Genomic DNA, 23,424 nt, shown 5'->3' with positions numbered 1-23,424 from the left:
AATGTGAATTTCCAGAGCAGCTGACTTAAGGCAGGAGGAGGAACATATAGTCTCTTCCACCAGATAAATCCTCAAATAAAATCTTTTATTTTTTTAATCTTCTTTTTCCTGTTGTACAGTTCAGCTTTGGAAATAGAGAATACTTATCTTCAAAGTACTTGTTTTCCCCTTTCCTTTCCTGTCCTGTCCTTTCCTTTCCTTCCACTCCTTTATTTGGGATAATGTTATTCAATTAAAGTTATAAAGTCATGACTATTTTCTACCTAGATTACCTGTATTAAAAGCACCAGAATATTTGCAAATGCAGCTGCTCATGGTGCTCAGCTTTAATCTGACAAATGAGCAGATGTCCTGTTCATGCCCAGAAAAACCATGGCTGGAATGTGAATGCTGCCCTAATGACAGCTGTAATCTTGCTGACGAAGCAGAAATGCACGTGCCCAAGTATTCATTTGCACAATTGGGAAACATTTCTATTAACAAAGGAAAGCACCAGCCTGATGCAGAAAGGCAAGTGATCCAACTTTATAGGGTTAATCAGAGAAAACTTCCCCTTCTTAATTTTCCCCTAAATCAAAAGGGAAGAAAACAGTAAATGGTGAAGAACTCTTAAAGTTTCAGTGCAGGAACAATTAATTTGAACTTAGACTGTAACACCTTATTGCCCCTCCTTTAAGAAGTATCAGTCTTGGGAAGGAGGGGGTGAAAGGAGGGCAGGGACAAGGGGAAAAAATGAGAATTAAGACCTGTTATGTAAAGGTACGAGATCCCAATGATGAATGTAACTGTATTGTATACCTAGATTGTACCAATAATCTTAATTTAAAAAAAAAAAAAAAGAAGTATCAGTCTTTCATAATTACTGGGCATGGACCCAGCCATGATTGTTCTTACCAGAGCACATGAAGGAAACCCCTGACCTACAAGGAATTAACCTTGCAGAGCTGAAGTACCAGGGCAAAGATTATTATACTGTGGTAGGCTGGTTGGAAAATAAATGAAAAAATGTTGAATAATTTCTAGAACACGGAATTACAGAGAAGTGTTTTGAGATAATCATTTATCTGTGGAGATTTTCAGTGTCTCTATATATACTTGAGACACAGCAAGGTCTTGATTGGTCAAGATGAATAGGACTAATGATCCCTCAGAAATTCAAAGGCTCAGTATTAATTATTTCCCAACAGCTGGCTGTATTTATAGTGCTGCTGGAGATAAGTAGCTGAGTAAGGAAATTGTGGATTTAGAAGTGTCCCTAAACAAACAGTTTACCCTCCCATCTCAGAATAGTAGCTGTAGAAGGAAGCAGAACAGAACGATCTGCCCCAGAACTTTCATACTGAAAGCCAGGACTGACACAATTACAGTCAAGTCTTATTGGTACTCATGGTATATTTTTTCTTTCAATTAATTAGCTACTAACATTTCAAAGGCAAGAAAAGCCTAGGATGAGCTGCAAGGCCATGCCAGACTTGCCAATCTTTTTTTTTTTTTAATTGAGTTTATTGGTATATTTTAGGTATACAGTACAGTTACATTCATCATTGGGATCTTGTACCTTTACATGACAGGTCCTGGGTCTCATTTTTTACCCATATTCCTGCCCTCCCTTTACCCCCTTTACCTTCAGTCTTCTTATGTAGAAAGACATCCATCCCAGGCCTTCAGATGGTCCTATTAGAATGTTCTGCAGTGATAGAAATGTCACTCTGTTGTACTCTGCAAGAGCCACTAGCCACATGTGGCTCTTGAACACTTCAGTTGTGGCTAGTGTGATGAGATACTGAATTCTAAATTTTATCCACTTGCAATTACATTTCTATAGATATTGATGATTAAAGACTATATATAATATTTAACACTACAGTTCTAAAGTGATCAGGCAGACTCCAAAAGTCTAAGATCATAGTAATATGTGTCTGGGTTTCTTCTCTCTACTCAGACCACAAAGAAAGTTATAGGTAGGTTCTATTTGTTTTGTTTTAATGAAAAGCAACCACTACTTACATAGTTTTTTAGTGCAACTGCTTTTAAAATGCACCAGAATCATTTGCTACTTCAGTTAACAAAGAATTAAAATAGTATCCAAATACTTTATTGATTTAATGACTTAAGGATTCATGGGGAAATAGTTCCTAATTAGATTTTGCTTTACACATTTCTCACCTTATCCTTATGCTTATGGATTATTTTCCTTTTAAAACTCTGTCCATATGTTTAAGTCATATGTGAGCATATTTTATGAGATAGTAAAATTCAACATAAAGCTTTAATTTTCATAGCTTAGTAGCTCTAGTCATCGTAGACCAACTAAGAAACAGAACAATGTTTAACTTAATTTTTATAGTAATGAAAATGTCAAAATTATGCAGATTCAAAAAAGAGACGCTTTTTAAAACAGAATAACTATAAAATCAATATTTTTACAGTTAAATGAGATCAAGATTTAAATCTCATTTAAATATTTTCTGGTCTACAATGAAAAGTGAAAGGATAGAAGGAAGCCTATCTCCATTATCCTACTTTTTTCTTAACAGAAAGCATACAAGGAAATTTTACCAGATATTCAGACTGAAGCCCAAGAATGCAGGTAACTACAAATGGTTTTCTGTCACGTTTAAAAGAAGTAGCATAGGCTGTTATAGGAGGAGGAAAATATTAAAACGATTTAAGTTCAGCCTCATTCTGTACCAGACCTTGTGACCAGCGGAGGTAGTTGTTATCCATCCCGGAAGTGATTACGTGTCTTCTCCAGACCCAAATCCTATTTGGGGATGAGTTTACGGACACCACTCCACTCCTCCCTTTCAGACCTGGCCGCTGGCAGGCAGAGGTGTCACCTTTTTAGTAGATTGTGTCCTTGACCACCTGGCTGTTGAAGCTGGACGTTCAGAGCCATCGGAATGTGTCTCTCTCAGGCCTTCCCCACCAGGGGTTATAGATCTTACCTTCCAGACAAGTACCTTTCATGTTCATTCTGCATATCCACTGCACCCACCTGACCTGTGCCCTTCTCCTGCAGCCTGCTCCTAACTGCTGCTGTACACCCGCCCCGTTCCAAACCTTCCAGTGCAGCTACAGTAAATTTCCAAAAAATGAATATTACACCCTTCCTGTGCTTAAAATGTTGCATTGTGAGTGAAACCCAGAATCTTTGAATAAAGCTGTGTTCCTTAGAGTTAAAAATTGGAGGCAAATAATAGAGGATATGACTGACATTTCTCAAAGTGGCTGCCTCCAAAGATACAGGGATGGGGCAAGAGGGGTGAGGAAAGAGACTGGTGTTTTACCTGTTAGGTCTTGCAGTACTATATGACTTTTTCTATGTAGAACATACTTTGACAAAAATGACATTTCAAAAAGCATTTTAAAATATTTGTGGAACCAGCATATGTGTAAGGACAGCTGTGTTTTCCCTTAAGAAAACTTAAGAGCCCTTCCAGCTATGTTTATTTCTTTTTTAGGGTCTCACTATGTAGTTGAGACTGCCCTGGCACTCACTCTGTAGCCCAGGCTGGTCTCGAACTCACAACGATTCTCCTGCCTCAGCCTCCAGAGTGCTGGGATTACAGGCATGTGCCACCGTGCCCAGCTTCAGCTGTGTCTATTTCTTATCTGGCCAACTATCTTTGAGTCTTTGATATTCATATGAAGGTGACATTACATGTGTGAATATTGTCAAGAGATTATGGAGAATCGTAAGGATCAGATTTAAAACGTTTGGTGGTAGACAGTTAATTTCCACATTTTTTCTGTCATTCAAATACATAGGGATTTAGCTCAGTGGCACCGTGCCTGCCTCACAAGTGCAAGGGCCTCAGTTCAATCTGCAGTACCAAATACATAGGGTGAAAATTATTGATAAGGCATGACATGCCTTTGACTTACTCTTTTTGTCTTATTTTCTTGACCCAGGCTGGTTTGTAAGTATATGAAGGAACTGCTTCCTAGTTGGTAGCAACATTCATCACTTAAAGTCTTTTGTCCATGGGTGCTTTGACAGGGAAGGCAGATACTGTACTGCAGCCTGCAGAAGACTCTAATCAAAATACAGCACTGAGGCCCACAACAGAAGGAGAGAGGGGAACCTGAGAGTCTGGAATCTCAGAATCTATAGAGAATAGGAAAGAATAAATTAAGTATTGAAATAGAAAAAGAATGAATGAAATATTGTAAGACACACCAAATAACCTGTTTTTCATAATACATGAAATCTTATAATTGTAAACCTTAATAGGTTTTATTCATTAAATATTTGAGCCAAGAGAAATTGTTGCTCATGAGAGACCAAAGTCTGAAAAGGAAAACAATCACTGGACTTGTATTTAATCACTTTTTATTTTCTCAGATCTCGGTCATGTCATTATCTGGCCCTAGTGCTTACATAACTTAATTAGGGGAGTTCAGGCAGCAGTGGGAATAGGAGGACAAAATGAAAGGGTAACAGTTAAAATGGATTGCCAGTGGTTGCGTGAGGTGGGTGGAGATGAAGCCTATTAAGGACCTAATTCTGGAAGAAGCTCTTGACACTGATCATTTCTGAAAAGGAGATTTTTTTTTTCTTACCCACATACGCGGTTCTGTACACTTGTCTGCAAACCTTAAGAGTTGTTACATCTGATCATCAGCTTGTGGAATTACTAACACCGAACCACTTTGAAAGAGCAGACAAGGTTATTAACTTTGGCAGGAAATGAAAATTTGGCCTTAATATACATGTGAAATTGAATTGTCTGTAGCACAAAGCTTTTGAGATTACCCATGCAAAATGAGAAAACTATCTAAATTTAAAATTGTCCTCAGTACAGTGAAAAGTAATTTTGCAGACTGCATTTTTACTGCATTGAAATCCGTGAAGAGATTGGCTCTATTAATTTAGATTTAAACAGAGGCTCTGTGTCTTCTAAAAATGGTAAATGAGATGGAAAATGTATTTTAAGGGAGAAAAAGAGACTTTCTGAAAATGCTGCAGGCAGGCTAACTCCCTACTCCATATCTTTGAGTCTGGCTTCCGAGGGAAGGCACTGTCTGCTGTGACAGGCATTCAGAACAAGGACACACAGCGCCTTAGTGGCATGGAGCAGGCTTCAAGAGGGGATGAGAAGCCGTGGAGTGCGACGCAGCACAGAAGTCATCAACGGCTTTTACATTGCATTTAGCGAAGTAGCGGGGTCCTTGAGAGGGGAAAAAAAAAAGGCATTGAATATATTTTCTCAAATGTCAAATAACTTCCTTATCCCTGCCTAAGAGAATACTAGGGTAGCAGATTTGGTTATATAAACCACGTTCTCACACATATAATTATCTTTTGTATAAAGGGAAATTGAGTATTTCATTGCTTGGTCTGAATTGATTTAGATCACAAGGACAAAACATTTGTTTATTATTAATAAACTATTAGTCATTAAATAGAGGACTGTTTGGGACCATAGTTAGTTTCATAAGCTATCATTTAGCCATCAAGAATAATAGATTCATCCACTGCCTGCCTCGAAGCACAAGGACCCGAGTTCAATCCCCAGTACCAAAAAAAAATAAAATAAAATAATAATAATAATAGATTTAACACAATAGCCTGAATGCAAAAAGGGTAACTAATCAACTTGTTTTCTCTGTTGCCCAAAGTCTTAGTATTGAACAGAGTTGTAATTGTGAGGGAAGTGAGAGCAAGAAAGTAATTTACCTATTCTTGGTTCTTAGAGCTGCTGGGCAATAGAATTGAGCCTAGAACTAAAGTCATATGAACTTCCAGATAATTTACTTACTTGGTACAGCTTATTAAAAAAAAAAAATCCACATGCTGAATAGGCAGCACAGCAAAACAATAAAATCAACCACCCTTTCCTTGTTTTCTTTTTGCCATCCAGGTATTGCTGTGCTGTACTTACATCTCCATGATGTGTTTGGGGACCCTGCCTATCTGCAGATGGCACATGGCTATGTGAAGCAAAGCCTGAACTGCCTGAGCAAGCGCTCCATCACCTTCCTGTGTGGGGACGCTGGCCCCCTGGCAGTGGCTGCCGTGCTGTATCACAGGATGAACAACGAAAAGCAAGCAGAGGATTGCATTGCACGGTAATCATGCTTCTTTGTGAGGGTTGTCATGTAGGCATCGTTAGACATTCTGCATATGTAACAAAACATTTTAGAGCCTTTATTTTTCTCTCAGCAAATAAATTGTACTCCTGCATCGGATAAATTCTCATGTTGTTCCTTTGTTGTAGTTAAGGAAATACCATTGTAATCTCTATTTTATTGCAAGATATAAAATGCTGTTGTGATCAGGAATGTGGGATCAAATGCCTAATCATGTGAGTACTAATGCAAGGGGCACTACCCAGGCTCAGTAATTCAAAGAAGTATAGTTCCCATCTTGCAGGTGGGCTCAGAGAGGCCTCTTGGGACCACAAAGTGATTAGAGAGAGGCAGTGGCACACAAATCTAGACTCATTTTTATGTAAATCATGACAGTCCACTACAGTATGACAGTCCACTACAAATTATGAGGAATCCCTAAATTTCTGTGCTATATTTATTGCCTTTCTAGAGCTTATTGAGCACTCTTGAATTTTGCTAAGAAATATGCTGGGCTGGGAAGTCTGCACGTGGGGCTCTTAGGCTCCTAGTAAGTGTGCTGATACCCACAGTGAATTGACCATGTTTTTTTATTCCACTCTTTTTTCCTACAAATTACTGTTAGAATGGCATTACCATCTTAGGTTTAGTTCGCTGAGGGCCCCCTGGGTAATCTTACGTAGTTGGCCCTCCATGTGTACAAGTTCATGCCCACAGATCCAGCCAATCATAGATGACAAGAATTAGAGAAAAAATTATTTCTGTACTGAGCATGCGCAGACTTTCTTCCATGTTGTTATTCCCTAAACAGTGCAACAATTTATATAGCATGCATATGATAGTATAAGTGATCTAAAGTAATTTATAGTGCATGAGAGAAGGGCATAGGTTATATGCTTACAGAGCATTTTATATGAGGGACTGGAGCATCTGCAGATTTTGGTATCTACTGATGGTCCTGGAACCAGTGCTCATGGATACTGAGGAACTGCTGTATGTGTGGTACCATATACTTCACTAGCAGGCTTTCTGGATATTGTAAGATAGGATTGTGTTATATTTGAATAGGAATCATCCAAACCTATGCAGATTTCCCTTCCTCCCCTAATTTTTTCCCATATAGTCATTATATTTCCTTATTGTTAGCTGATTTTTCCACTGGAAATTGTAACAATTTAAAATTTTAAAAAACACATTACTTAATGTTGATAGGAGAAAAAACTATGAACATTCCATTCCACTTCAGGGCTGGAAAGTATTTAGTATAAAATCTGTCACCAAGCTTGATCAAAAGACAAGTAATATAAAACATTAATTTCCTCAAAATTTTAAAGTATGTTTTGGAGCACTTGACTTGCATAAGATCAGCCAGTGCAGAAACTGTCCTTCCTGTATTCAAATTTGAAACACAGAAACTACTTTTTTTTTTTTTTTTTTTGGTACTGGGGATTGAACTCAGGATCTTGTGCTCGCTAAGCAGGTGCGGCACCACTGAGCTAAATCCCTTACCCTAGTGAATCACTCTTAAGTACCATCAAATTAAATTATAGTGGCCCCAAAGTCTTAACATACAGTGCGACTCTCTCCCAAAGTATGCATAGGTGAATAACGATAGTTTGTTGTAGAAAGCCTGTGAATAGATGTTCAGTGAAAACAATGTATTCAAACAGATTGGAGTTTGTATTCAAGCCCTGGCTGCTCAGAGTCCTCAGAGATTATGTGCTCGGAACACTACAGTTCTAGGGAGCAGCACCCGCCACGCTCACGCAGGCGCACACCTGTCCTCTCACCCTGGGGGCTTTGTGAAGAAACGGTCTTTGGGAGATGGTACCATATATTAATATTGGTTTATTAAAATTAAAACACTCTGAAGTGTAAGCAGAGATTCCATTTCATTTTTGGATACCCTGGTAATAAAGATGTTTTTCTTATTTTGTATCTTTTTAAAATGTGTATGACATTTCAACAGTATTTTATTCATAGCCACTAAGCTTGTTAAGGTCAAAAATACAGAATGCGGGTAGATGATAGAAAGATGTGCCATGTATGGTCACAACTTTGACTTTTCAGAATTTTGGAATTCGTGACAGAACAGAAGGAAAAAAATATTTATAAATCACAGCACTTGCTTCATTCTTAATATCTCTTCTCTTTTAAGGAAAAATATATAATTCTTTTCAACTCAATTTCAAGAAATACAAATTTTTTTTATGTCATCAGGTACTTACTAAACCTGTTGCTTTCCTTTTCGCCAAAGTTTCTCCCTCATATCACACCCTTTTGGGATTCACATGTACTCCAATTTTTTGTATATGGGCTCTGTTGTGCTCCACTGCCAGCGACACATTCCAGATTACCTTTCCTACATTTATTGTAATGGCCTTTCACAATCATGATTTTGAGTTTTAGAGTGCAAAAGGCCTTTGAAATTATCAAAAGCCTAAAGCTTAGACAGAGGAACTGAAATCCAAAGAAACAAGTGTTTCCCTTGGATAGAGATTCTTAACCCTTGGCCCCAGGGAACCTGTAAGCTTCCAGAGTTAGGTAAAACCTCCAGATTACTTTCAGCATAAAGAGAGGACGTGTACTTTTCTTGGAGGAGTCTCTGGCTCCCCAAGAGGAGTATGTATCTGTGTTTCTGTTCAGATTATCCTGCAGATGGCCAGAGAGAGCTGGTGAATGACAGTATACACAGCTAGTTCTTTCTTCTGCCTGACATAAATCATGTCTGTTTTTGCCTTTGCTGCTGCACATAGATATTGGTGCTTCAAAACAAACAGAGAGCTTTGCCTGTTTTGTATCTAATTAGATGACTAGCTTGTCATATATAGCACTTTGGGGCCAGTACTTAGAATGATGAAGAACTTTGGCTTTTTGGACAGGAAATATATAACCTCTCTCTTTTGTTGTGTGATGGGTCAGAAAAGGACTTCTTACTAATCTTTTGATATAATACAGGGCAAAAAAAACTCTCCCCCAAAACACCCTGGGGAAATATTGCTAGGAATGGAACAGAACCTTACTAATTTTAAATGTCTTTATTCTTCCTTCAGTGACATTTCAGTGACTTGCTGATCTCTTCCAAAGATTGGTTGCTATTAATATCAACACATCAAAACAAATACATGGAGCTACAGTGATGTGCTTATAATTTTGAGAGTTTCTTCAGACATATAACCATAGTGATTTTTGAATGCTGTCACATACTTATTTTATCTTGAAAATGTAGCATGCAGTTGTAGCATGCAGTTGAAGCATTAAAAAGTCCTACTATTAGTAATCATGAGACCCAACTAAATTTTAGTAGTTTGAATTCAATCCAGAAAAAAAAACTTCCCTTATTACCCTGTTTTATTGTTGTAATATGACACTGGCTCTGAGCAATACATTATTTTTAGTATTTGAAAGGTGTTTGCTACCTACTGTGAACAGCACAAATGCCAGAATTTGCAAAATATGTTGGTTGCAAAATACATAATTGGGATGCTAATTTTATATCACCACCTAGTGGTAGCATGATAACATTGCCAAATAAAGGAATGATGTTTTCTAAAACAAGTGATTCAAGCATTTTATTTTGCTAGAATATCATTGGAGTAATACAGTAGTTGTTCTGATTAATGCTTCTTTAAAGTAGTATTTCCCTAAACACTGAACAGAAATTTTACTTTTTGAATAGCTTTTTCAATTTCCTTTGCAAAAGTAAATCAGAAGTTTTTTTTTATATTTAAAGTTCCATACAGTTTGATAAATTTATGTTAAAACTTGGCAATAGGTTCTTATCTGAACTTGACACATTAATTTTGTTTACTACAATAGTTGAGGTTTTTGTTTGTTTTGTTTTGTTGGTTTTTTGAGACAGGGTCTCACTATGTAGTTGAGACTGCCCTGGAACTCACTACGTAGCCCAGGCTGGTCTTGAACTCACAGTGATCCTCCTGCCTCAGCCTCTCAATTGCTGGGATTACAGGCATGCACCACCACACCTGGCTTAGTTGAGTTTTTAACTAGTAAACCAGATTTGTTTTCTTGTGATCTGTGTTAACTGAATTGGCAGTTCTGGCATAAGGAAAAAATTATAATTTTTGGATTGTTTACCTAGCATGCACAAGGTCCTGGGTTTGATGCACATCACCACACCCACACACAAACACACACACAAATCGGGATATAGGTGTTCATGTATGTGTACACACATATATATGGTACTGAAGTACATGGCCCACAATTCTACCACCTGTATAGCCCTGTAGATATTAAACAAAGGTCAAATAAGCTATTACCTGAAAATAGAAAGAAACTTCTGGTCATGGTGACCCTATTCCTATTGAATGTGAGCTTATTATCTATATTTATTTTTTTAAATGCATGAATCAGCATTTTCATGTTTCTCTAATTTGAGATGTTTCGATTTGTTAAGGTATGTTGTGAAAAAGTTTTACCTTTTTCAGTAACTGCAACTAGCCATGCTGTTTTAAATCCATCTTTCCTTCTGGAGAGTAGGTTCCCTTGAAGCCTCCTTTGTACCTTCTTCTCAGCCCTTGCTTCATAACTGTCAGCCACTTTTGGTCACTGAAACCAGCTCATTCTGGTTCCTGAAACATGTCCTCTTCATTTGAAACCTTAAATGCTCCTCTCCTTTCCCAGTAGCTTACAGAAATAGGGGGTGGGGACGAGGGTTGTTTCTCCTTTCACAGGTGGGACATTTTCACTAAACTTACTGGTGTAAACCTACCAGTGGCCAGTTGTCAGATTTCGTTTGCTTGGATTTCTTTTGTTGTTGCTTTTAGTAACTGTGGGGAATCTCCACAGATTAGTTGTGGGACTGTATATATAACCCCTCAGTATACCTTGACCTCTTCTGACAGACACACAAACCTCAGAAAAAAGACCCACATACATACATAGTCCCCTAACCTGTTTCTATAGCTCAGAGAAACCCACATTGAAGCCCCTCCTAGGTCTTATCCACTGAAGGATGAAAAAGCTTGTGCTGTCACCTATACCTCTAACCTGTGACTACTACTCCCTGCATCAGTGAAAGCCATTTTCTAAACATTTTTACTACACTTATTAACAAATGTCCTAGTGTAGAGTTTGATAGTTATTTGTTATAGAGTACCTCTGAGTTGTTTCATGACAAGTATTTCAAATGCAACCAAGCCTCTCATATTCATGACTTCTGGTACTTCAGTGCTAATTGACCATTCCTTGTGCAAAGAATAAATGTAGATGGCACAGAGGCACAGCACATTGTTCCTAACTACTTTAAAATTAAGTTTCTACACAGACACCAAATGACAGAATTTTTAACTCAGAAGAGCTATTCATTTTATAGATGAGAAATCTTAAGAATAGAGATTAGTTGGTTGAGTGTCACAAACTACCAGATCAATTTGGTTTTCCAGAAATTCCTTGGGTCTTTTTACTAATATCATTTGGTCAGGTTTCACCAACAATTTAAATGTTTTAAATGGGATCACACTGAACTCATAGTCTACTTTAGGGAAAATTGAGATGCACTTTCAAAACTCAATGTGATAATATAAAACAGCAAGGATATTTTCTCTGGCTATCAGTTTGTCGTATAACCCCACACACTCCCTCAAAAAAGAAGAGATTCTTTTATAGGGTTCGAATGGCCAAATGAGGTTTCTTTCCTACATTTATTCCCTCTCTGTCTCCCCTGCTCTGCCCTATACTTCCCATGGTACTTCCCATGGTTGCATCTGGAACCTGGTGTTTTGGAGGACAGAGACAGATAAAGCAGTGGGGTCCCCTCCTTCCTGGATCCTCGGATCTGTGCAGAAGGTTCCCTCCCTTAGAGTTTTGACTCCATTGAGTTCCCATTATAGTATTGCTTATGGCCTGGGGTAAGAGAAAAAAGTACAGGAGTTACTCTAGTATTAGGAGTTTCTTTTGCTTTCTTGTTAACTGAGAGAGAACTGAAAGGATCCTTCCGAGGTTCTGTTGGCCTCCCCATTGCCCATGTGTAGGATTTACCTTACAGTACTGAGTTCAGGCCAGGGGAAAATACAGCAAACTCACCCCTTTTGGTGGCTCTTCAAATTCTGGTCTTCCCCATTCTGCCTGATGCTGTTTTACTTTCGGAGTCCTTAAATATCTGCTTCATGGCTGTCTGGAATTTAGGGCTACATTAAGTGAGAAAGGCAGGGTGAAATCAGTTTACTCCATCTTTTCTGGAACTAGAACTGAAAACTGTCTGAGAAGCTGAACTGAGTCTGTCAGTAAAGACCTAATAAATTTAATCTATCCATTTAACAATATACTACACTGCAACTGTTAACAAAGAGTGAGCATATTGTGTGCCACAGTGGTGTGGTTGTGAAGAAGTATTATTAAATAGCAAGTTGGAGAACAGGTAGAGATAGAGTCAGTAAACAAGTCTGCTTCTGAAGATAAGAGCCAGAGGCTGAGAGTGGGAAGCAGGAAGGCTGAAACCTTTGTGCCACTGCATGTGTTGCTGCTTGGGAAGGTCAGGCTGCTGTACGGACACTTCACATAGGGCTGGTAACCCATTAAGGAATAAACCAAGAAGGAACCCAGTGGGGTATAGCTGGAGTTTCTTTTTATGACTATAGCCCTTGAGTGTTGATTTAGTCCTTTCTCCTGAGTATGAAATGCTACAACAGCCAGCAGTTGTTTGTTTCTCTGACCCCAGCTGCTGAAGTACTAGTCTTGGGGCACACCTCTGTGAGGAAGTAGGGATACTTTGGGTAGCCTTAGCGCAGACTTCTATTTATTCCTTCATCAAATTTTCATCAGTTCCACTGTGAAGAGAGATTTAATCGAAGACTTATGTTTGAATGTTGATAAGTTCCTTTCAAATTACCTCAGGCTTAAATTTCTATTCCTAGGCTAATTCATCTAAATAAGATCGATCCCCATGCTCCAAATGAAATGCTGTATGGACGAATCGGCTACATCTATGCTCTTCTTTTTGTCAATAAAAACTTTGGGATGGAAAAAATTCCTCAAAGCCATATTCAGCAGGTACCGCATTTTTCTGCTTTGTAGTTTTTTTAGAATCCCACTGTCTTATTCTCTCCCTAAACAATTGTCTTTGTTTTTCCAGTCAGCACACTCCAAGTAGAAAGATAATGTATTTCCCGGCTCTCTGGAACCACTGTAGGGAGGGACTTGGAGTCAGGCCAACTTACTCCATTTGAGAGTTTTTAGAGACCCTTTCAGAGGAAGTTTAGGGCCAGATTTCACCTCCCAGATGCAGCTGTCTCCTGTGCCTAGAGGTGTTTATGCTTTCCTTTTTGGTTTGTTTGGTTTGGTTTGGCTTTGGGGGATTGGGGGGGTTGGTTGGTTTGTTTTTTAAGACAGGGTCTCACTATGTAATTCAGGCTGGCCTTGAGCTCACTGTGTAGCACTAGTGAGAAGAGTTCACTATCTAGCCTGCCCTTTCTCGCATTGTAGCCTACACAATGTAGCCTGCCCTCCCTCACAGTTTTCAGTTCCCTCACTGGTCTGAAGCAGAAGTAAACTGCACTTCTGGTCAGAAGGTGGTGTCTAATTTGCTCTCAATTCTTTGGCACTTCTTGTGAAAAAACTTTGCTTCCACCCTGGATGGGTTGCATTCTAATTATTATTTTGGTTGACTCTCTCCCTATAGATTTGTGAAACAGTTTTAACCTCTGGAGAAAACCTAGCTAAAAAGAGAAACTTTACGGCAAAGTCTCCATTGATGTATGAATGGTACCAGGAATATTACGTAGGGGCTGCTCATGGCCTGGCAGGAATTTATTACTACTTGATGCAGGTAAGGGGTGAGTATGGTGAGACTTTAGAGTATGCTTCCTGATGGCCATACTGTCTTAAGGGGGAAGACAGATCCTTAGCAATATTTTATCCTTCTTTTTTCATACTTATTTTACCTGCTTGAGCTGAACAAACAGAAATGTTGGCCCAGATGCATTTTAAAGTATATAAACAAGGAATGGGCTGCTTCATGGTGTTTGACTTTTCTGTTGCCACACTTGCCTACTCAGTGCTATTTGTACAAACTATTTTGACCGATAAACTTATGTGAAGTACCCTTTTACTCTCCTCTTCCAACAGTTCCCTTGAGTTAAGAGTATTAGTCTGCCTTATATGGTACAACCCACTGAAACAGATACCACGAGTAAGATCAAAACCAAATGAGCACATGTTGTCTAAGGCTCGCTTAGCAAAGCTGAGACATTTTAGTGAGTGTTGCATAATGTACCTGAAAAATAGCTGAATATGCTATGCTCAGCAGTTCTTAGGTTTTGATAACACTGAGAGATGTCAATCAAAGTCAAGTAAGCTGCAAACAAATGGAATTCACTACCCCTCCAAAAAAATTGATTAATGGCAGAACTGCCACTCTCGCCTTCCCAAAGCATAGTGTGACATAAAGTGTTGCATTAATGTAGTTAACATGACTGCTTGGATGTACATGTTACACCTAACATGTACATGTTACATCTAAGTAGCTGACTGTAGTACAGAATCCTTGTTAGCCCTTCCCTCTGCCTATAACTAAATAATGAGAGGGGAGCTAAAATACTCTTAAGTTATTACTGCTTTGGAATACAAAGTCGCACTCAGATTGTTAGTGGCAATCCAAAGAAAGTTGTATTTATTCTGTACTTCTCAACTAGAAGTTTCCAATTAGAGTTTTTGACAGTTTAAGCTTCAGTTCTTTTATTTTTCTGGGACATTCAGGAGCTCACTGTTTCTCAGAGTACATGTAGATCCTTAAAAGTTTTCGGGAAAGGAGAGCTTGTATCTTCTGAAGTTCAAGGTGAGTTAGAATCATGCATGTTGGTGACCAGATAGCCATATTGACCTTCTTTAAAACAGATAATCAGGAGATACTCTCTGCCTGCCTCTGTTAGCTATAATAAGATAACTGAAAACCCAAGTACTGATTTTCCATTTGTGGACTATTATATATTTGAAATGATTTAATTTTTATTCTTGAAAGTCCACTCTAGTATATGCCTTTCTACCAACATAAAATAAACCAATACTACTTTTAGGCCATGTTGGATTACCCTTGCAAGTTTCCCCATTCTGCTCTAACACTAAATTGAACTTGAACACTGTTCTTTATGTAAAGGGCAGCCTGTGTCCTCTGAAGAACTCAGTGCACATTCCAAATCTTGTAAAAAGTGTGTGGTGTCTGCATTCCCAGCACCTCCTCCTGCCTGTGCCTCACACCCTGTCCCCACTTCAGCCTCACATGCCCCACCCATTGCTGACTGCACAGCACTGTGGACTGGTAGTTTGAAGAGTGTGCAGTGCATTGAGTTAAGAACAGGAGCAGAGAAATTAAAAAGTGATATCAAAAATGGCATCTCATATGCCCTACATCAGTGTGTCCTGTAAATCTGAACATCATTCAGGCTAATCCTATATATAGATTGGTTTTAAATCCTCTGCAGAAAGATTTGATCTGAAGTCATGCTGTAGCTTGACATTAGATTCCAGGTGTCCTTTTCTATTGAAACATCATTTATCGCTTCTCCAAATGTAGTAATGAAAGTTGTGCTTGGTGATCTACCACATCTCTTTACGCTCTTAAAGCATGCTTTAGGAATTGAAATTTTAGGAAACTTCTGCTTTCATATTCTCAAGCATTGAATTAAAATTATTTGTATGTATGTAAATAACAAGTATTGAAAATTAATGCACACAGAAGGCCCTGAGTTAACTGATGACCTAATTTAATTTGTTCTATTACTTAACGATTATAAAATGACATCACAAAAGTTTACTTAACAAAGATTTTGGAGTAGGTGGAAAAAATTGGATGAAATCCAAACCTTTTAATGACTTTCCAGTTCATGTTTCTTGTTTTTCTGATTTAAAATGCATACTGGGTTGAGGGAAGGTCTCTTCACTTCAGCAGAACTAATAATTGTTTCTCATTTTTTAGCCCAGCCTTCAAGTGAGCCAAGCAGAGTTACATAGTTTGATCAAGCCCAGTGTAGACTTTGTCTGCCAGCTGAAATTCCCTTCTGGCAATTATCCTCCATGTCTGGATGATAATCGAGATCTGCTTGTCCACTGGTGCCACGGCGCCCCTGGAGTAATCTACATGCTCACCCAGGCCTACAAGGTACAGTGTTTTCTTCTTAAAAAAAAAAAAAAAACTAGAAAATATAACAAAAATTTTATAATTTAAAATAACTAGTTGGACCTTAGATCATTTTGCTGCATGGTGTTATAATTCATTTCACAGTATCCATTGTACTTTAACAGACATTATTTCGCAGAGCAGTTGATTGCTTCATAATAGGTAGAGTAACCAAGACAACAGCAAACAGCATCTGTGGCCGCACTCAGCGACTCAGAACCTCAATTAAAAACAGAACCCTCATTGCTGGTGGGAGCATGAAATGATGTAGCTGCCATAGAAAACAGTTTGTGGGTGTTCAAAAAATTAAACATTCAAGTAATATATAATCTATATCTAGGGCCAGGGATTTAGCTCAGTGGTGCCGTGCCTGTCTCACAAGCATGCCAGGTCCCAGGTTCGATCCCTGGTACTTAAAATAAAATAAATAATCTATATGTAGCAATTCTACTCATAGATGTACACCCACAGAAACTAAAACCAAGAATTCAAACAGACAGATGTGTACCAACTTTCATAATAGGTCCTTGCTGAGTATCCTTCAACAGATGAACAGAAAACGAAAACATGACGTACACAGAATTTATTTAGTCTTAAAAAAGAATGAAATTCAAATACGTACCACAACTTATGGGCCTTGAAAACATACTAAGAGAAATAAGCTAGACACAAAAGGATAAAATAAATACTTTATGACCCACTTATTCAAAGTGATGGCTAACATGAAGTGTCCAGAATAAGCAAATTCATAGAGACAGAAAGTAAAAGGTTCTGGAGCTAGGGGGAGAATATCGATGTATTGCTTAATGGATAGTTTCTGTTGGGAATGATGAAGTCTTGCAAATAGACAGTAATGATAGTAATACTACATTATGAGTGTAATTAATGCCACTGAGTTGAATGGTTAAAAATTGTTCAAATGGTAACTTTGATAATGTGTGTATATTACTACAATTTTGCAAAATACAAATATCACTCCTAAAAGGCTTGTTGTAGCAGAACTGTAACAAAGAACAAAAAGGTACTTAACTGAAAAAATTGAAGATATTGATGATCATTGGTGCCAAGTCAACCAATTACAAATCTGTGAACTATAGACACTGACATCTCATAACTAAGCTTTTACTATATCAAATTCATTTCAGAAAGTTGAATATAAAGAAAAAAAAATTAAACTGCTTTATACTACTTTTTAAGGACATTTTCTTTTCAATGAGATAACTAAAAATATCTACTCACAATATAAGTTTTTGATCAAGACATGAAAGGCAACAAAGGGTTATAAAGGTTACCTTTTTCTAACGAAGCCTGGTGCTTTATAATCAATTTGCAGTTAACAACTAACAGTTTCTTCTCTGGTGTATAAAGAAACTTTTTTTTTTTTTTTGGTACCAGGGATCAATCTCGGTCCTTGCATTTATGAGGCAGGTGGCGGAACCACTGAGCTAAATTCCCAACCCCTTCTTTTTTCCTTTTTTAATAAAGAAACTTCCTAATGGCAAAAGGTATCATAGTTACAAGAGAAGTTAGCATGTGCTCTTTGGAGAGCGACTGATAACAGCAATTTGCAGCGTAAATGATGTTGCTTCATCAGAAACGTCCACATACACAAACAGGTGCAGGACTCTGTAGACAAGGGCATACCCGATTTAAAAAGCAGCAAAGCTAATCAGTTTTAATAATTTGTCACTCTCGATGTAACACATCTCTCACTAAAACCCTTGCCTTTTCTTGCTAGTCTCTCTTTTTCTTCCCTCTCCCATCTCTTCTTTCCTAGCAGGAAGGAATGTCCCCAGGACTTCCTTTTGTATCCACTCTATAATAAAACTCACGTCCCTTGACCCTGCAGGTGTTCAGAGGGGAGCAGTACCTCAGCGATGCCTACCAGTGTGCCGATGTGATCTGGAAGTACGGGCTGCTGAGGAAGGGCTATGGGCTGTGCCACGGTGCTGCAGGGAACGCCTATGCCTTCCTGACGCTCTACAACCTCACACAGGACAAGAAGTATCTGTACAGGGCCTGTAAGGTAGGAGTCAGCAGGAAAGCAGCCCCTCAGCGGGTTCTGGAAGGGACTGTAGCTCATCTGATTCAGTAAATTTATTTTAAAGACAAGCATATTCTTTAAGAAAAACCTTCAAAACCTAAAGGGCCATAATTCTACTCAACAGTATTTATGGAAGAAAAAAATAAAGATGCAGGGTGATTTTCTTCTCTCCTTCTTGGATAACCTTGGCAATCCCTGGCTCAAACAATTCATTAAATTCCTCCCACTACATACTCTTCTTTTGGAATGGACATCCATTTCTGGACATCCACTTCTTCTCTGACTCAGAGATGAACTCTGAGCCAGGCTTGGTGGCACATGCCTGTAATCCCAGCACTCAAGAGGCTGAGGCAGGAGGATCACTGTGAGTTCAAGACCAGCCTGGACTACATAGTGAGTTCCAGGTCAGCCTCAACTACATAGTGAGACCCTATCTCAAAAAACAAAACAAAACAAAATAATAATAGTAAAGATGATCTCTGTCAACTTCTAGAGTCTCAGGAAGAAATCATTATAGTAATTAAACCTGGTTTTATTTTCAGTTTGCTGAATGGTGCTTAGACTATGGAGAACATGGATGCAGGACACCAGATACCCCTTTCTCCCTCTTTGAAGGTATTCACACATTATTTATTTGCCTTATAATATCAGCAGCTACTTTTGTGCTTCCTAATTAATGCATTTGAATTTCAGTTGCAGCAGCAAATTAATTTTATTACTTAACACTTTATTTTCTCATATGACAAGTTAGCATTAAAAATCAGCACTTGTCCCACCATAGACTGAGTATTTATAGTCACAGTGGTAACTACCATTTATGGAGCTGGGCACACGCTGAGCATTTTGCAGATGCCACTGTAAATCATTTCCGCACAACCATCAAATATTACTGTCCTCACATCACAGATAAGCAGACTGTGCTCTCACTGTGGTAATGACAGACAGTGACTTGGACATATCTGTCTCTATTCTCTCTCCTGTCTCACCGTGGATAAAAAGGCCGAGCATGTCACTAGGGATCTCAAAACTGCAGAGTACGTAAATAGAGATTTCTGTTTCCATTAAGTCACTGTCATTACTATTGTGATGTAACGTGTTAATCTAAGGAGTGGAGCTGCTCCATGGAGTGGAATCATTTGGTGTAATATCTTTTGCCTTTCTCTCCCAGGGATGGCTGGAACAATATACTTCCTGGCAGACCTGCTCATCCCCACCAAAGCCAAGTTCCCTGCATTTGAACTGTAAGAGGAAAGCGTTACCCCCCGCAACTTACTGCAGGACCCTTTCTGTATGTCCACACCTGGGCACAGTGCTTCACCTCTTTTCAAGGAAACATAGCGTCCAATTGTATACTCCATTTAGTTGATTTTTTTAAATTATTTTTACTGTATTTTAAAGTATGCAAGGAAGTCTTTTAACTTTTGAGTTTCTTCCAACAGGAAAGATGAGTGACAAGTACAGTATTTTGAGGTCATTTGTGTATATTTCAGAACTTGGAGGATTTCTTACTCTTATTTAAGTTGATGAATGTAAGTATTTCTGTTCTAAAAATATTTAAAAGAAACTCAAATATAGATAAGCAAACTTAAGTATGTGAATATGATTGAATATTGTCTTCCAACCTCTTTTGTTTAATATTCTTTCTCTAACAGTAAAGCAGTTTTATGGCTTGCTTTTCTCTATGTGGTTGATCATAAAAAGGGACAAAAATAAAACTACACTTCCAGGGAAAAATTTCCAAGAGTTGCAAACTGGACTCAGGACCTTAATAGCATTTTTCAAATTCTTGTTGCTTATTTGGACTAGAGATAAACATACTTTCAAATTTGCCTCTTTGTCAGAGAAGCATGCAAGCCCCTGTAGGCCAGCATTTTGTGATGATTGTCATGAACATTCTGATTTGAAAGTTAGTTCAAAATAAGCTTATATTAACATTTTATCATTTTCTCTAAAATAATTGCATGTATGTTTGAACTATTTACTCAGATTCATTTATGTTTATTCGTTGCTATTCCCATGAGTTCAGGACACAAGTTTTCTATGTGAGTGGGCTATGAGCACAGACTCTTGTCTGTCCTCTTCTACATAACTTCTAAACCTGGACTTGTGGTTTCACTTACTCTGCAGAGGCTATGCTTCAGTGCTGGCTGCTTAGTAAGAGCCATATAATTTATTCCTGTCAATTTACCTAAACATTGGTCTTTTCACTAAATACTACAGGAGTCTACCTTTGCTTATAAGGAGGCAGGAAAGGAAATGCTGTATAGCCAGTAACTTGAAAAAGAACATTAAAGTCTTAACAGAAATTGTCTACTAGGAGGTATTACATGAGTTCATGTTTGTAACAAATGAATCTTTGCATATCCTAGGCTTAACTGTTTGTCTGCCTAAGACCACAGAACCAGGTTTTTATTTTGTATGGTAGATGAAGACTCCTTAGTGTTTCACATTCTACACAGATGGCTTGCTCATCAGATCTTCCCCCTCCTCCTCCTTTTGCTTCCTTTCCCAGGCCAAGCAAGACAATTTTTGACTGATTTTAGAACATTATGCAGCTTTAAAATAACAGGGTCTGAGAACTTTAAATGTGCCAATTTTATTGCTCTCTTGGTCACAAAAACGTGTTTTTATTGGAACTTTAAACCAAATCCCCACAGAGTATATGCTGGTTCCTATGGATAGCAATCCTCTGTTATTTTTTTCTTTTTACCACCAAAATAGCCAGTATTACTGAAAATTGTCTGACCCTTTAAAGTCTACTGACAGTTGGATCTACAGAGTAGCCCACTGTTCAATTCCTAGGTTTAGATCACTCCCTCTGTGACTTATGGAAGTCAGGGAACTCGTGCCTCTTAGATTGCTGAAGTGCTCCTGGTAAGCTGTATACAAGCTGTGCTTTTCTTGTGGAAGTTTCAGATCAGCAGTGTTGGCATTTACAGGAATAAGTAAAAGGAACACACAGTGGAGTTCATTTGCCTTTGGCCGGGTGTCCAACTTAAAAGAATAAAGCCATTTGGTTTAGTTAAATGTCCTATTACATTGTGCCTGTACTTTTAGCTACCATAATTACTAACCAAGGGAAAAAGAGCAGCACACACTTTGTGTGAGCCAGGGGAGTCTTAATCACAGTTGCTTCCCTGAGCATCTTGCTTAATTTAACCCCAGGAAGACGTCAAAGCAGGGAGAACATTCTACATATGATTCTTGTTAATATTTCGATTACAGTTCAGTTTTTGTCAGCTGTTAAAATTCACCAACATAGACATGATTAAAGTTTTTTTTGGTAGTTTTTTTAAAACTGTTACTAAACTGACCATATATTTGCGCCACTGTTTGTTTTATTTATGCTTAAAAGCTAAGATAATTTTGGTAGGATTTTAAACTCAAGCAGAGGGTACAAAGCCAAGACCAATACTTTAACACCATGGTAATGACTAAAAGAAGGTTTTTCACTGACTTTTTTTACCTTCAGAAGGAAGCAGTAGCATCATTTTAGTTCTATTTGTACTGTGCTTCTCCCTCAGATACCTTTCTTCTCAGCTAAAAACGTCCCCAAAAGTTGTTTCCTAGAAAATTCAATAGCATCTCATACCTCCATGCAAAGACTGGGTAGTAAAACCTTCAAAGCTTGTCAAGTAGTGTTCATTTATCCTGTGATAGGTTTCTGTTCAGATGGTGATGAGAAATTGCAGTGGTTAACTTTTCTTCATGTGAAAGTGTTAACATAATCATGTGCATTCCCATAGCCCCCACCTCGTGTTAGTTACATCTGAATTTAATCCTTAGAGTCATCTGGTTCCCTTTTCATCTTTCATGTCAGTTTCAATTATCTACAATTAAAAGTCTCCATGGTAGAGTTTTAAGTAAAAGGGGATATTTGACTATTCTGTCCTTACTACCATTTCCCTAAAATCTCTGGTTCTTTTCATCTTTCATGTCAGTTTCAATTATCTACAATTAAAAGTCTCCATGGTAGAGTTTTAAGTAAAAGGGGATATTTGACTATTCTGTCCTTACTACCATTTCCCTAAATAACTGAATTGAGAGATACACTCTATTCTATATCCTCAGGTTAATTCAGATTAATTTGTGTCCAGTCTTTCGATGCCCTACCTTCTACAGAAATTGTGAACAGTGGATATCTATTTACACACTCTCTTGGCTACTAGGATTCATCTGTAGTTAGCCTGATTACTCAAACTGAATTTTTATTCCATTTCTGCTCCCCCAGAACAGTTGAGAGCACATTTCTGCATGTTCTGTACTGCTGAGCTTTAGAACTGTTTATCTCCTATAAAGATAAAGCAATGATTGGGGTTTTCAGGGAACCCACTGCTATATTGTATTGTTATTGGGAAGGGCTGGGATTGTATGTATTTGTATGTTGCATAAAGACTTTGACTTACTGGTTCTCATTAAAAAAATTATTAGAACTATATGTTGTCATGGGCTTTTTGTTTGCTTCATTTAAACTTGAATATTTTCCCTCAGTAGTACATGCATTTCCTGGAGCTTGTTTCTACGTCTTTCTTCATTGCTAGTTCAAAGAAGACTTCTACTGCTCTCTAAAAAACGGAACTTGCTGAGAAGAAAATATTTTAAAATCTAATCATCATAGAATTAGGAGGGCTCTACAAGGCTTCAAGCAGAGCAGTGCATTATCCATCTCACACATGTGAGCCCACCATGTAGTCAGTAACTAAAGGTCTAGTTCCGGAAATTCATTTCCCTGCTAATTCTGAAAGGACTTTGAAGAGAAGAGGTTTGAGTAAGGCACAGACGTAAAACATACAGTATATGCAGAGGCCGGAGAAGTTCTATTCAGTCACCTGGGATGACTTTCTATTACTACTTTCATGACACAGCTAGTTAGTGTCACTTACTGCCGCAGAGATTTCCCAAATTATAAAGTACTTGTTTTCATCTCTAACTTATGTTTTGTCTTCTTGTAGGTATAATCAAAATGCCCTTCTTTCCTCACTGCATTGACTGTCTCATAACACTGAGGCTAAACGCAGTTATCTTTATTTCCTTTGAATGAAGTAATGGCAGAGTAATGTGTGTGGTGATAACAAGTCCTTACATGCAGGCAATGGAGCGTGGAGAGGACAGTGCCTTGCAGAGGTCACAGGGACCGCCACAGTGCTACTTAGAGCAGTCCCACTGACAG

General features: G+C 38.2%; 1 protein-coding gene across 5 annotated transcripts in view; it reads left to right on the top strand.

Annotated features, from left to right (window-relative positions):
• Lancl1 (LanC like 1) overlaps nucleotides 1-22,159 on the top strand; it is a 34,092-nt gene extending 11,933 nt beyond the window's left edge. For all 5 annotated transcript variants that reach the window (XM_010616051.3, XM_010616050.3, XM_010616049.3 and 2 more), the window contains exons 4-10: nucleotides 5,868-6,075; nucleotides 12,954-13,089; nucleotides 13,718-13,864; nucleotides 16,010-16,192; nucleotides 18,060-18,236; nucleotides 18,797-18,869; nucleotides 19,423-22,159. In XM_010616051.3, the coding sequence (XP_010614353.1) occupies nucleotides 5,868-6,075; nucleotides 12,954-13,089; nucleotides 13,718-13,864; nucleotides 16,010-16,192; nucleotides 18,060-18,236; nucleotides 18,797-18,869; nucleotides 19,423-19,499 (1,001 nt within the window). In that variant the 3' untranslated portion in view covers nucleotides 19,500-22,159. The remainder of the gene's footprint in view (nucleotides 1-5,867; nucleotides 6,076-12,953; nucleotides 13,090-13,717; nucleotides 13,865-16,009; nucleotides 16,193-18,059; nucleotides 18,237-18,796; nucleotides 18,870-19,422) is intronic.
• The last annotated feature ends 1,265 nt before the right edge of the window (nucleotides 22,160-23,424 follow it).

Source organism: Fukomys damarensis, unplaced genomic scaffold (assembly GCF_012274545.1).
Source record: "Fukomys damarensis isolate Sample0158 unplaced genomic scaffold, DMR_v1.0_HiC HiC_scaffold_16, whole genome shotgun sequence".
Classification (NCBI taxonomy): domain Eukaryota; kingdom Metazoa; phylum Chordata; class Mammalia; order Rodentia; family Bathyergidae; genus Fukomys; species Fukomys damarensis.
The sequence above is the reverse complement of the archived record's forward strand: the minus strand, read 5'-3'. Positions and strand labels throughout refer to the sequence as shown.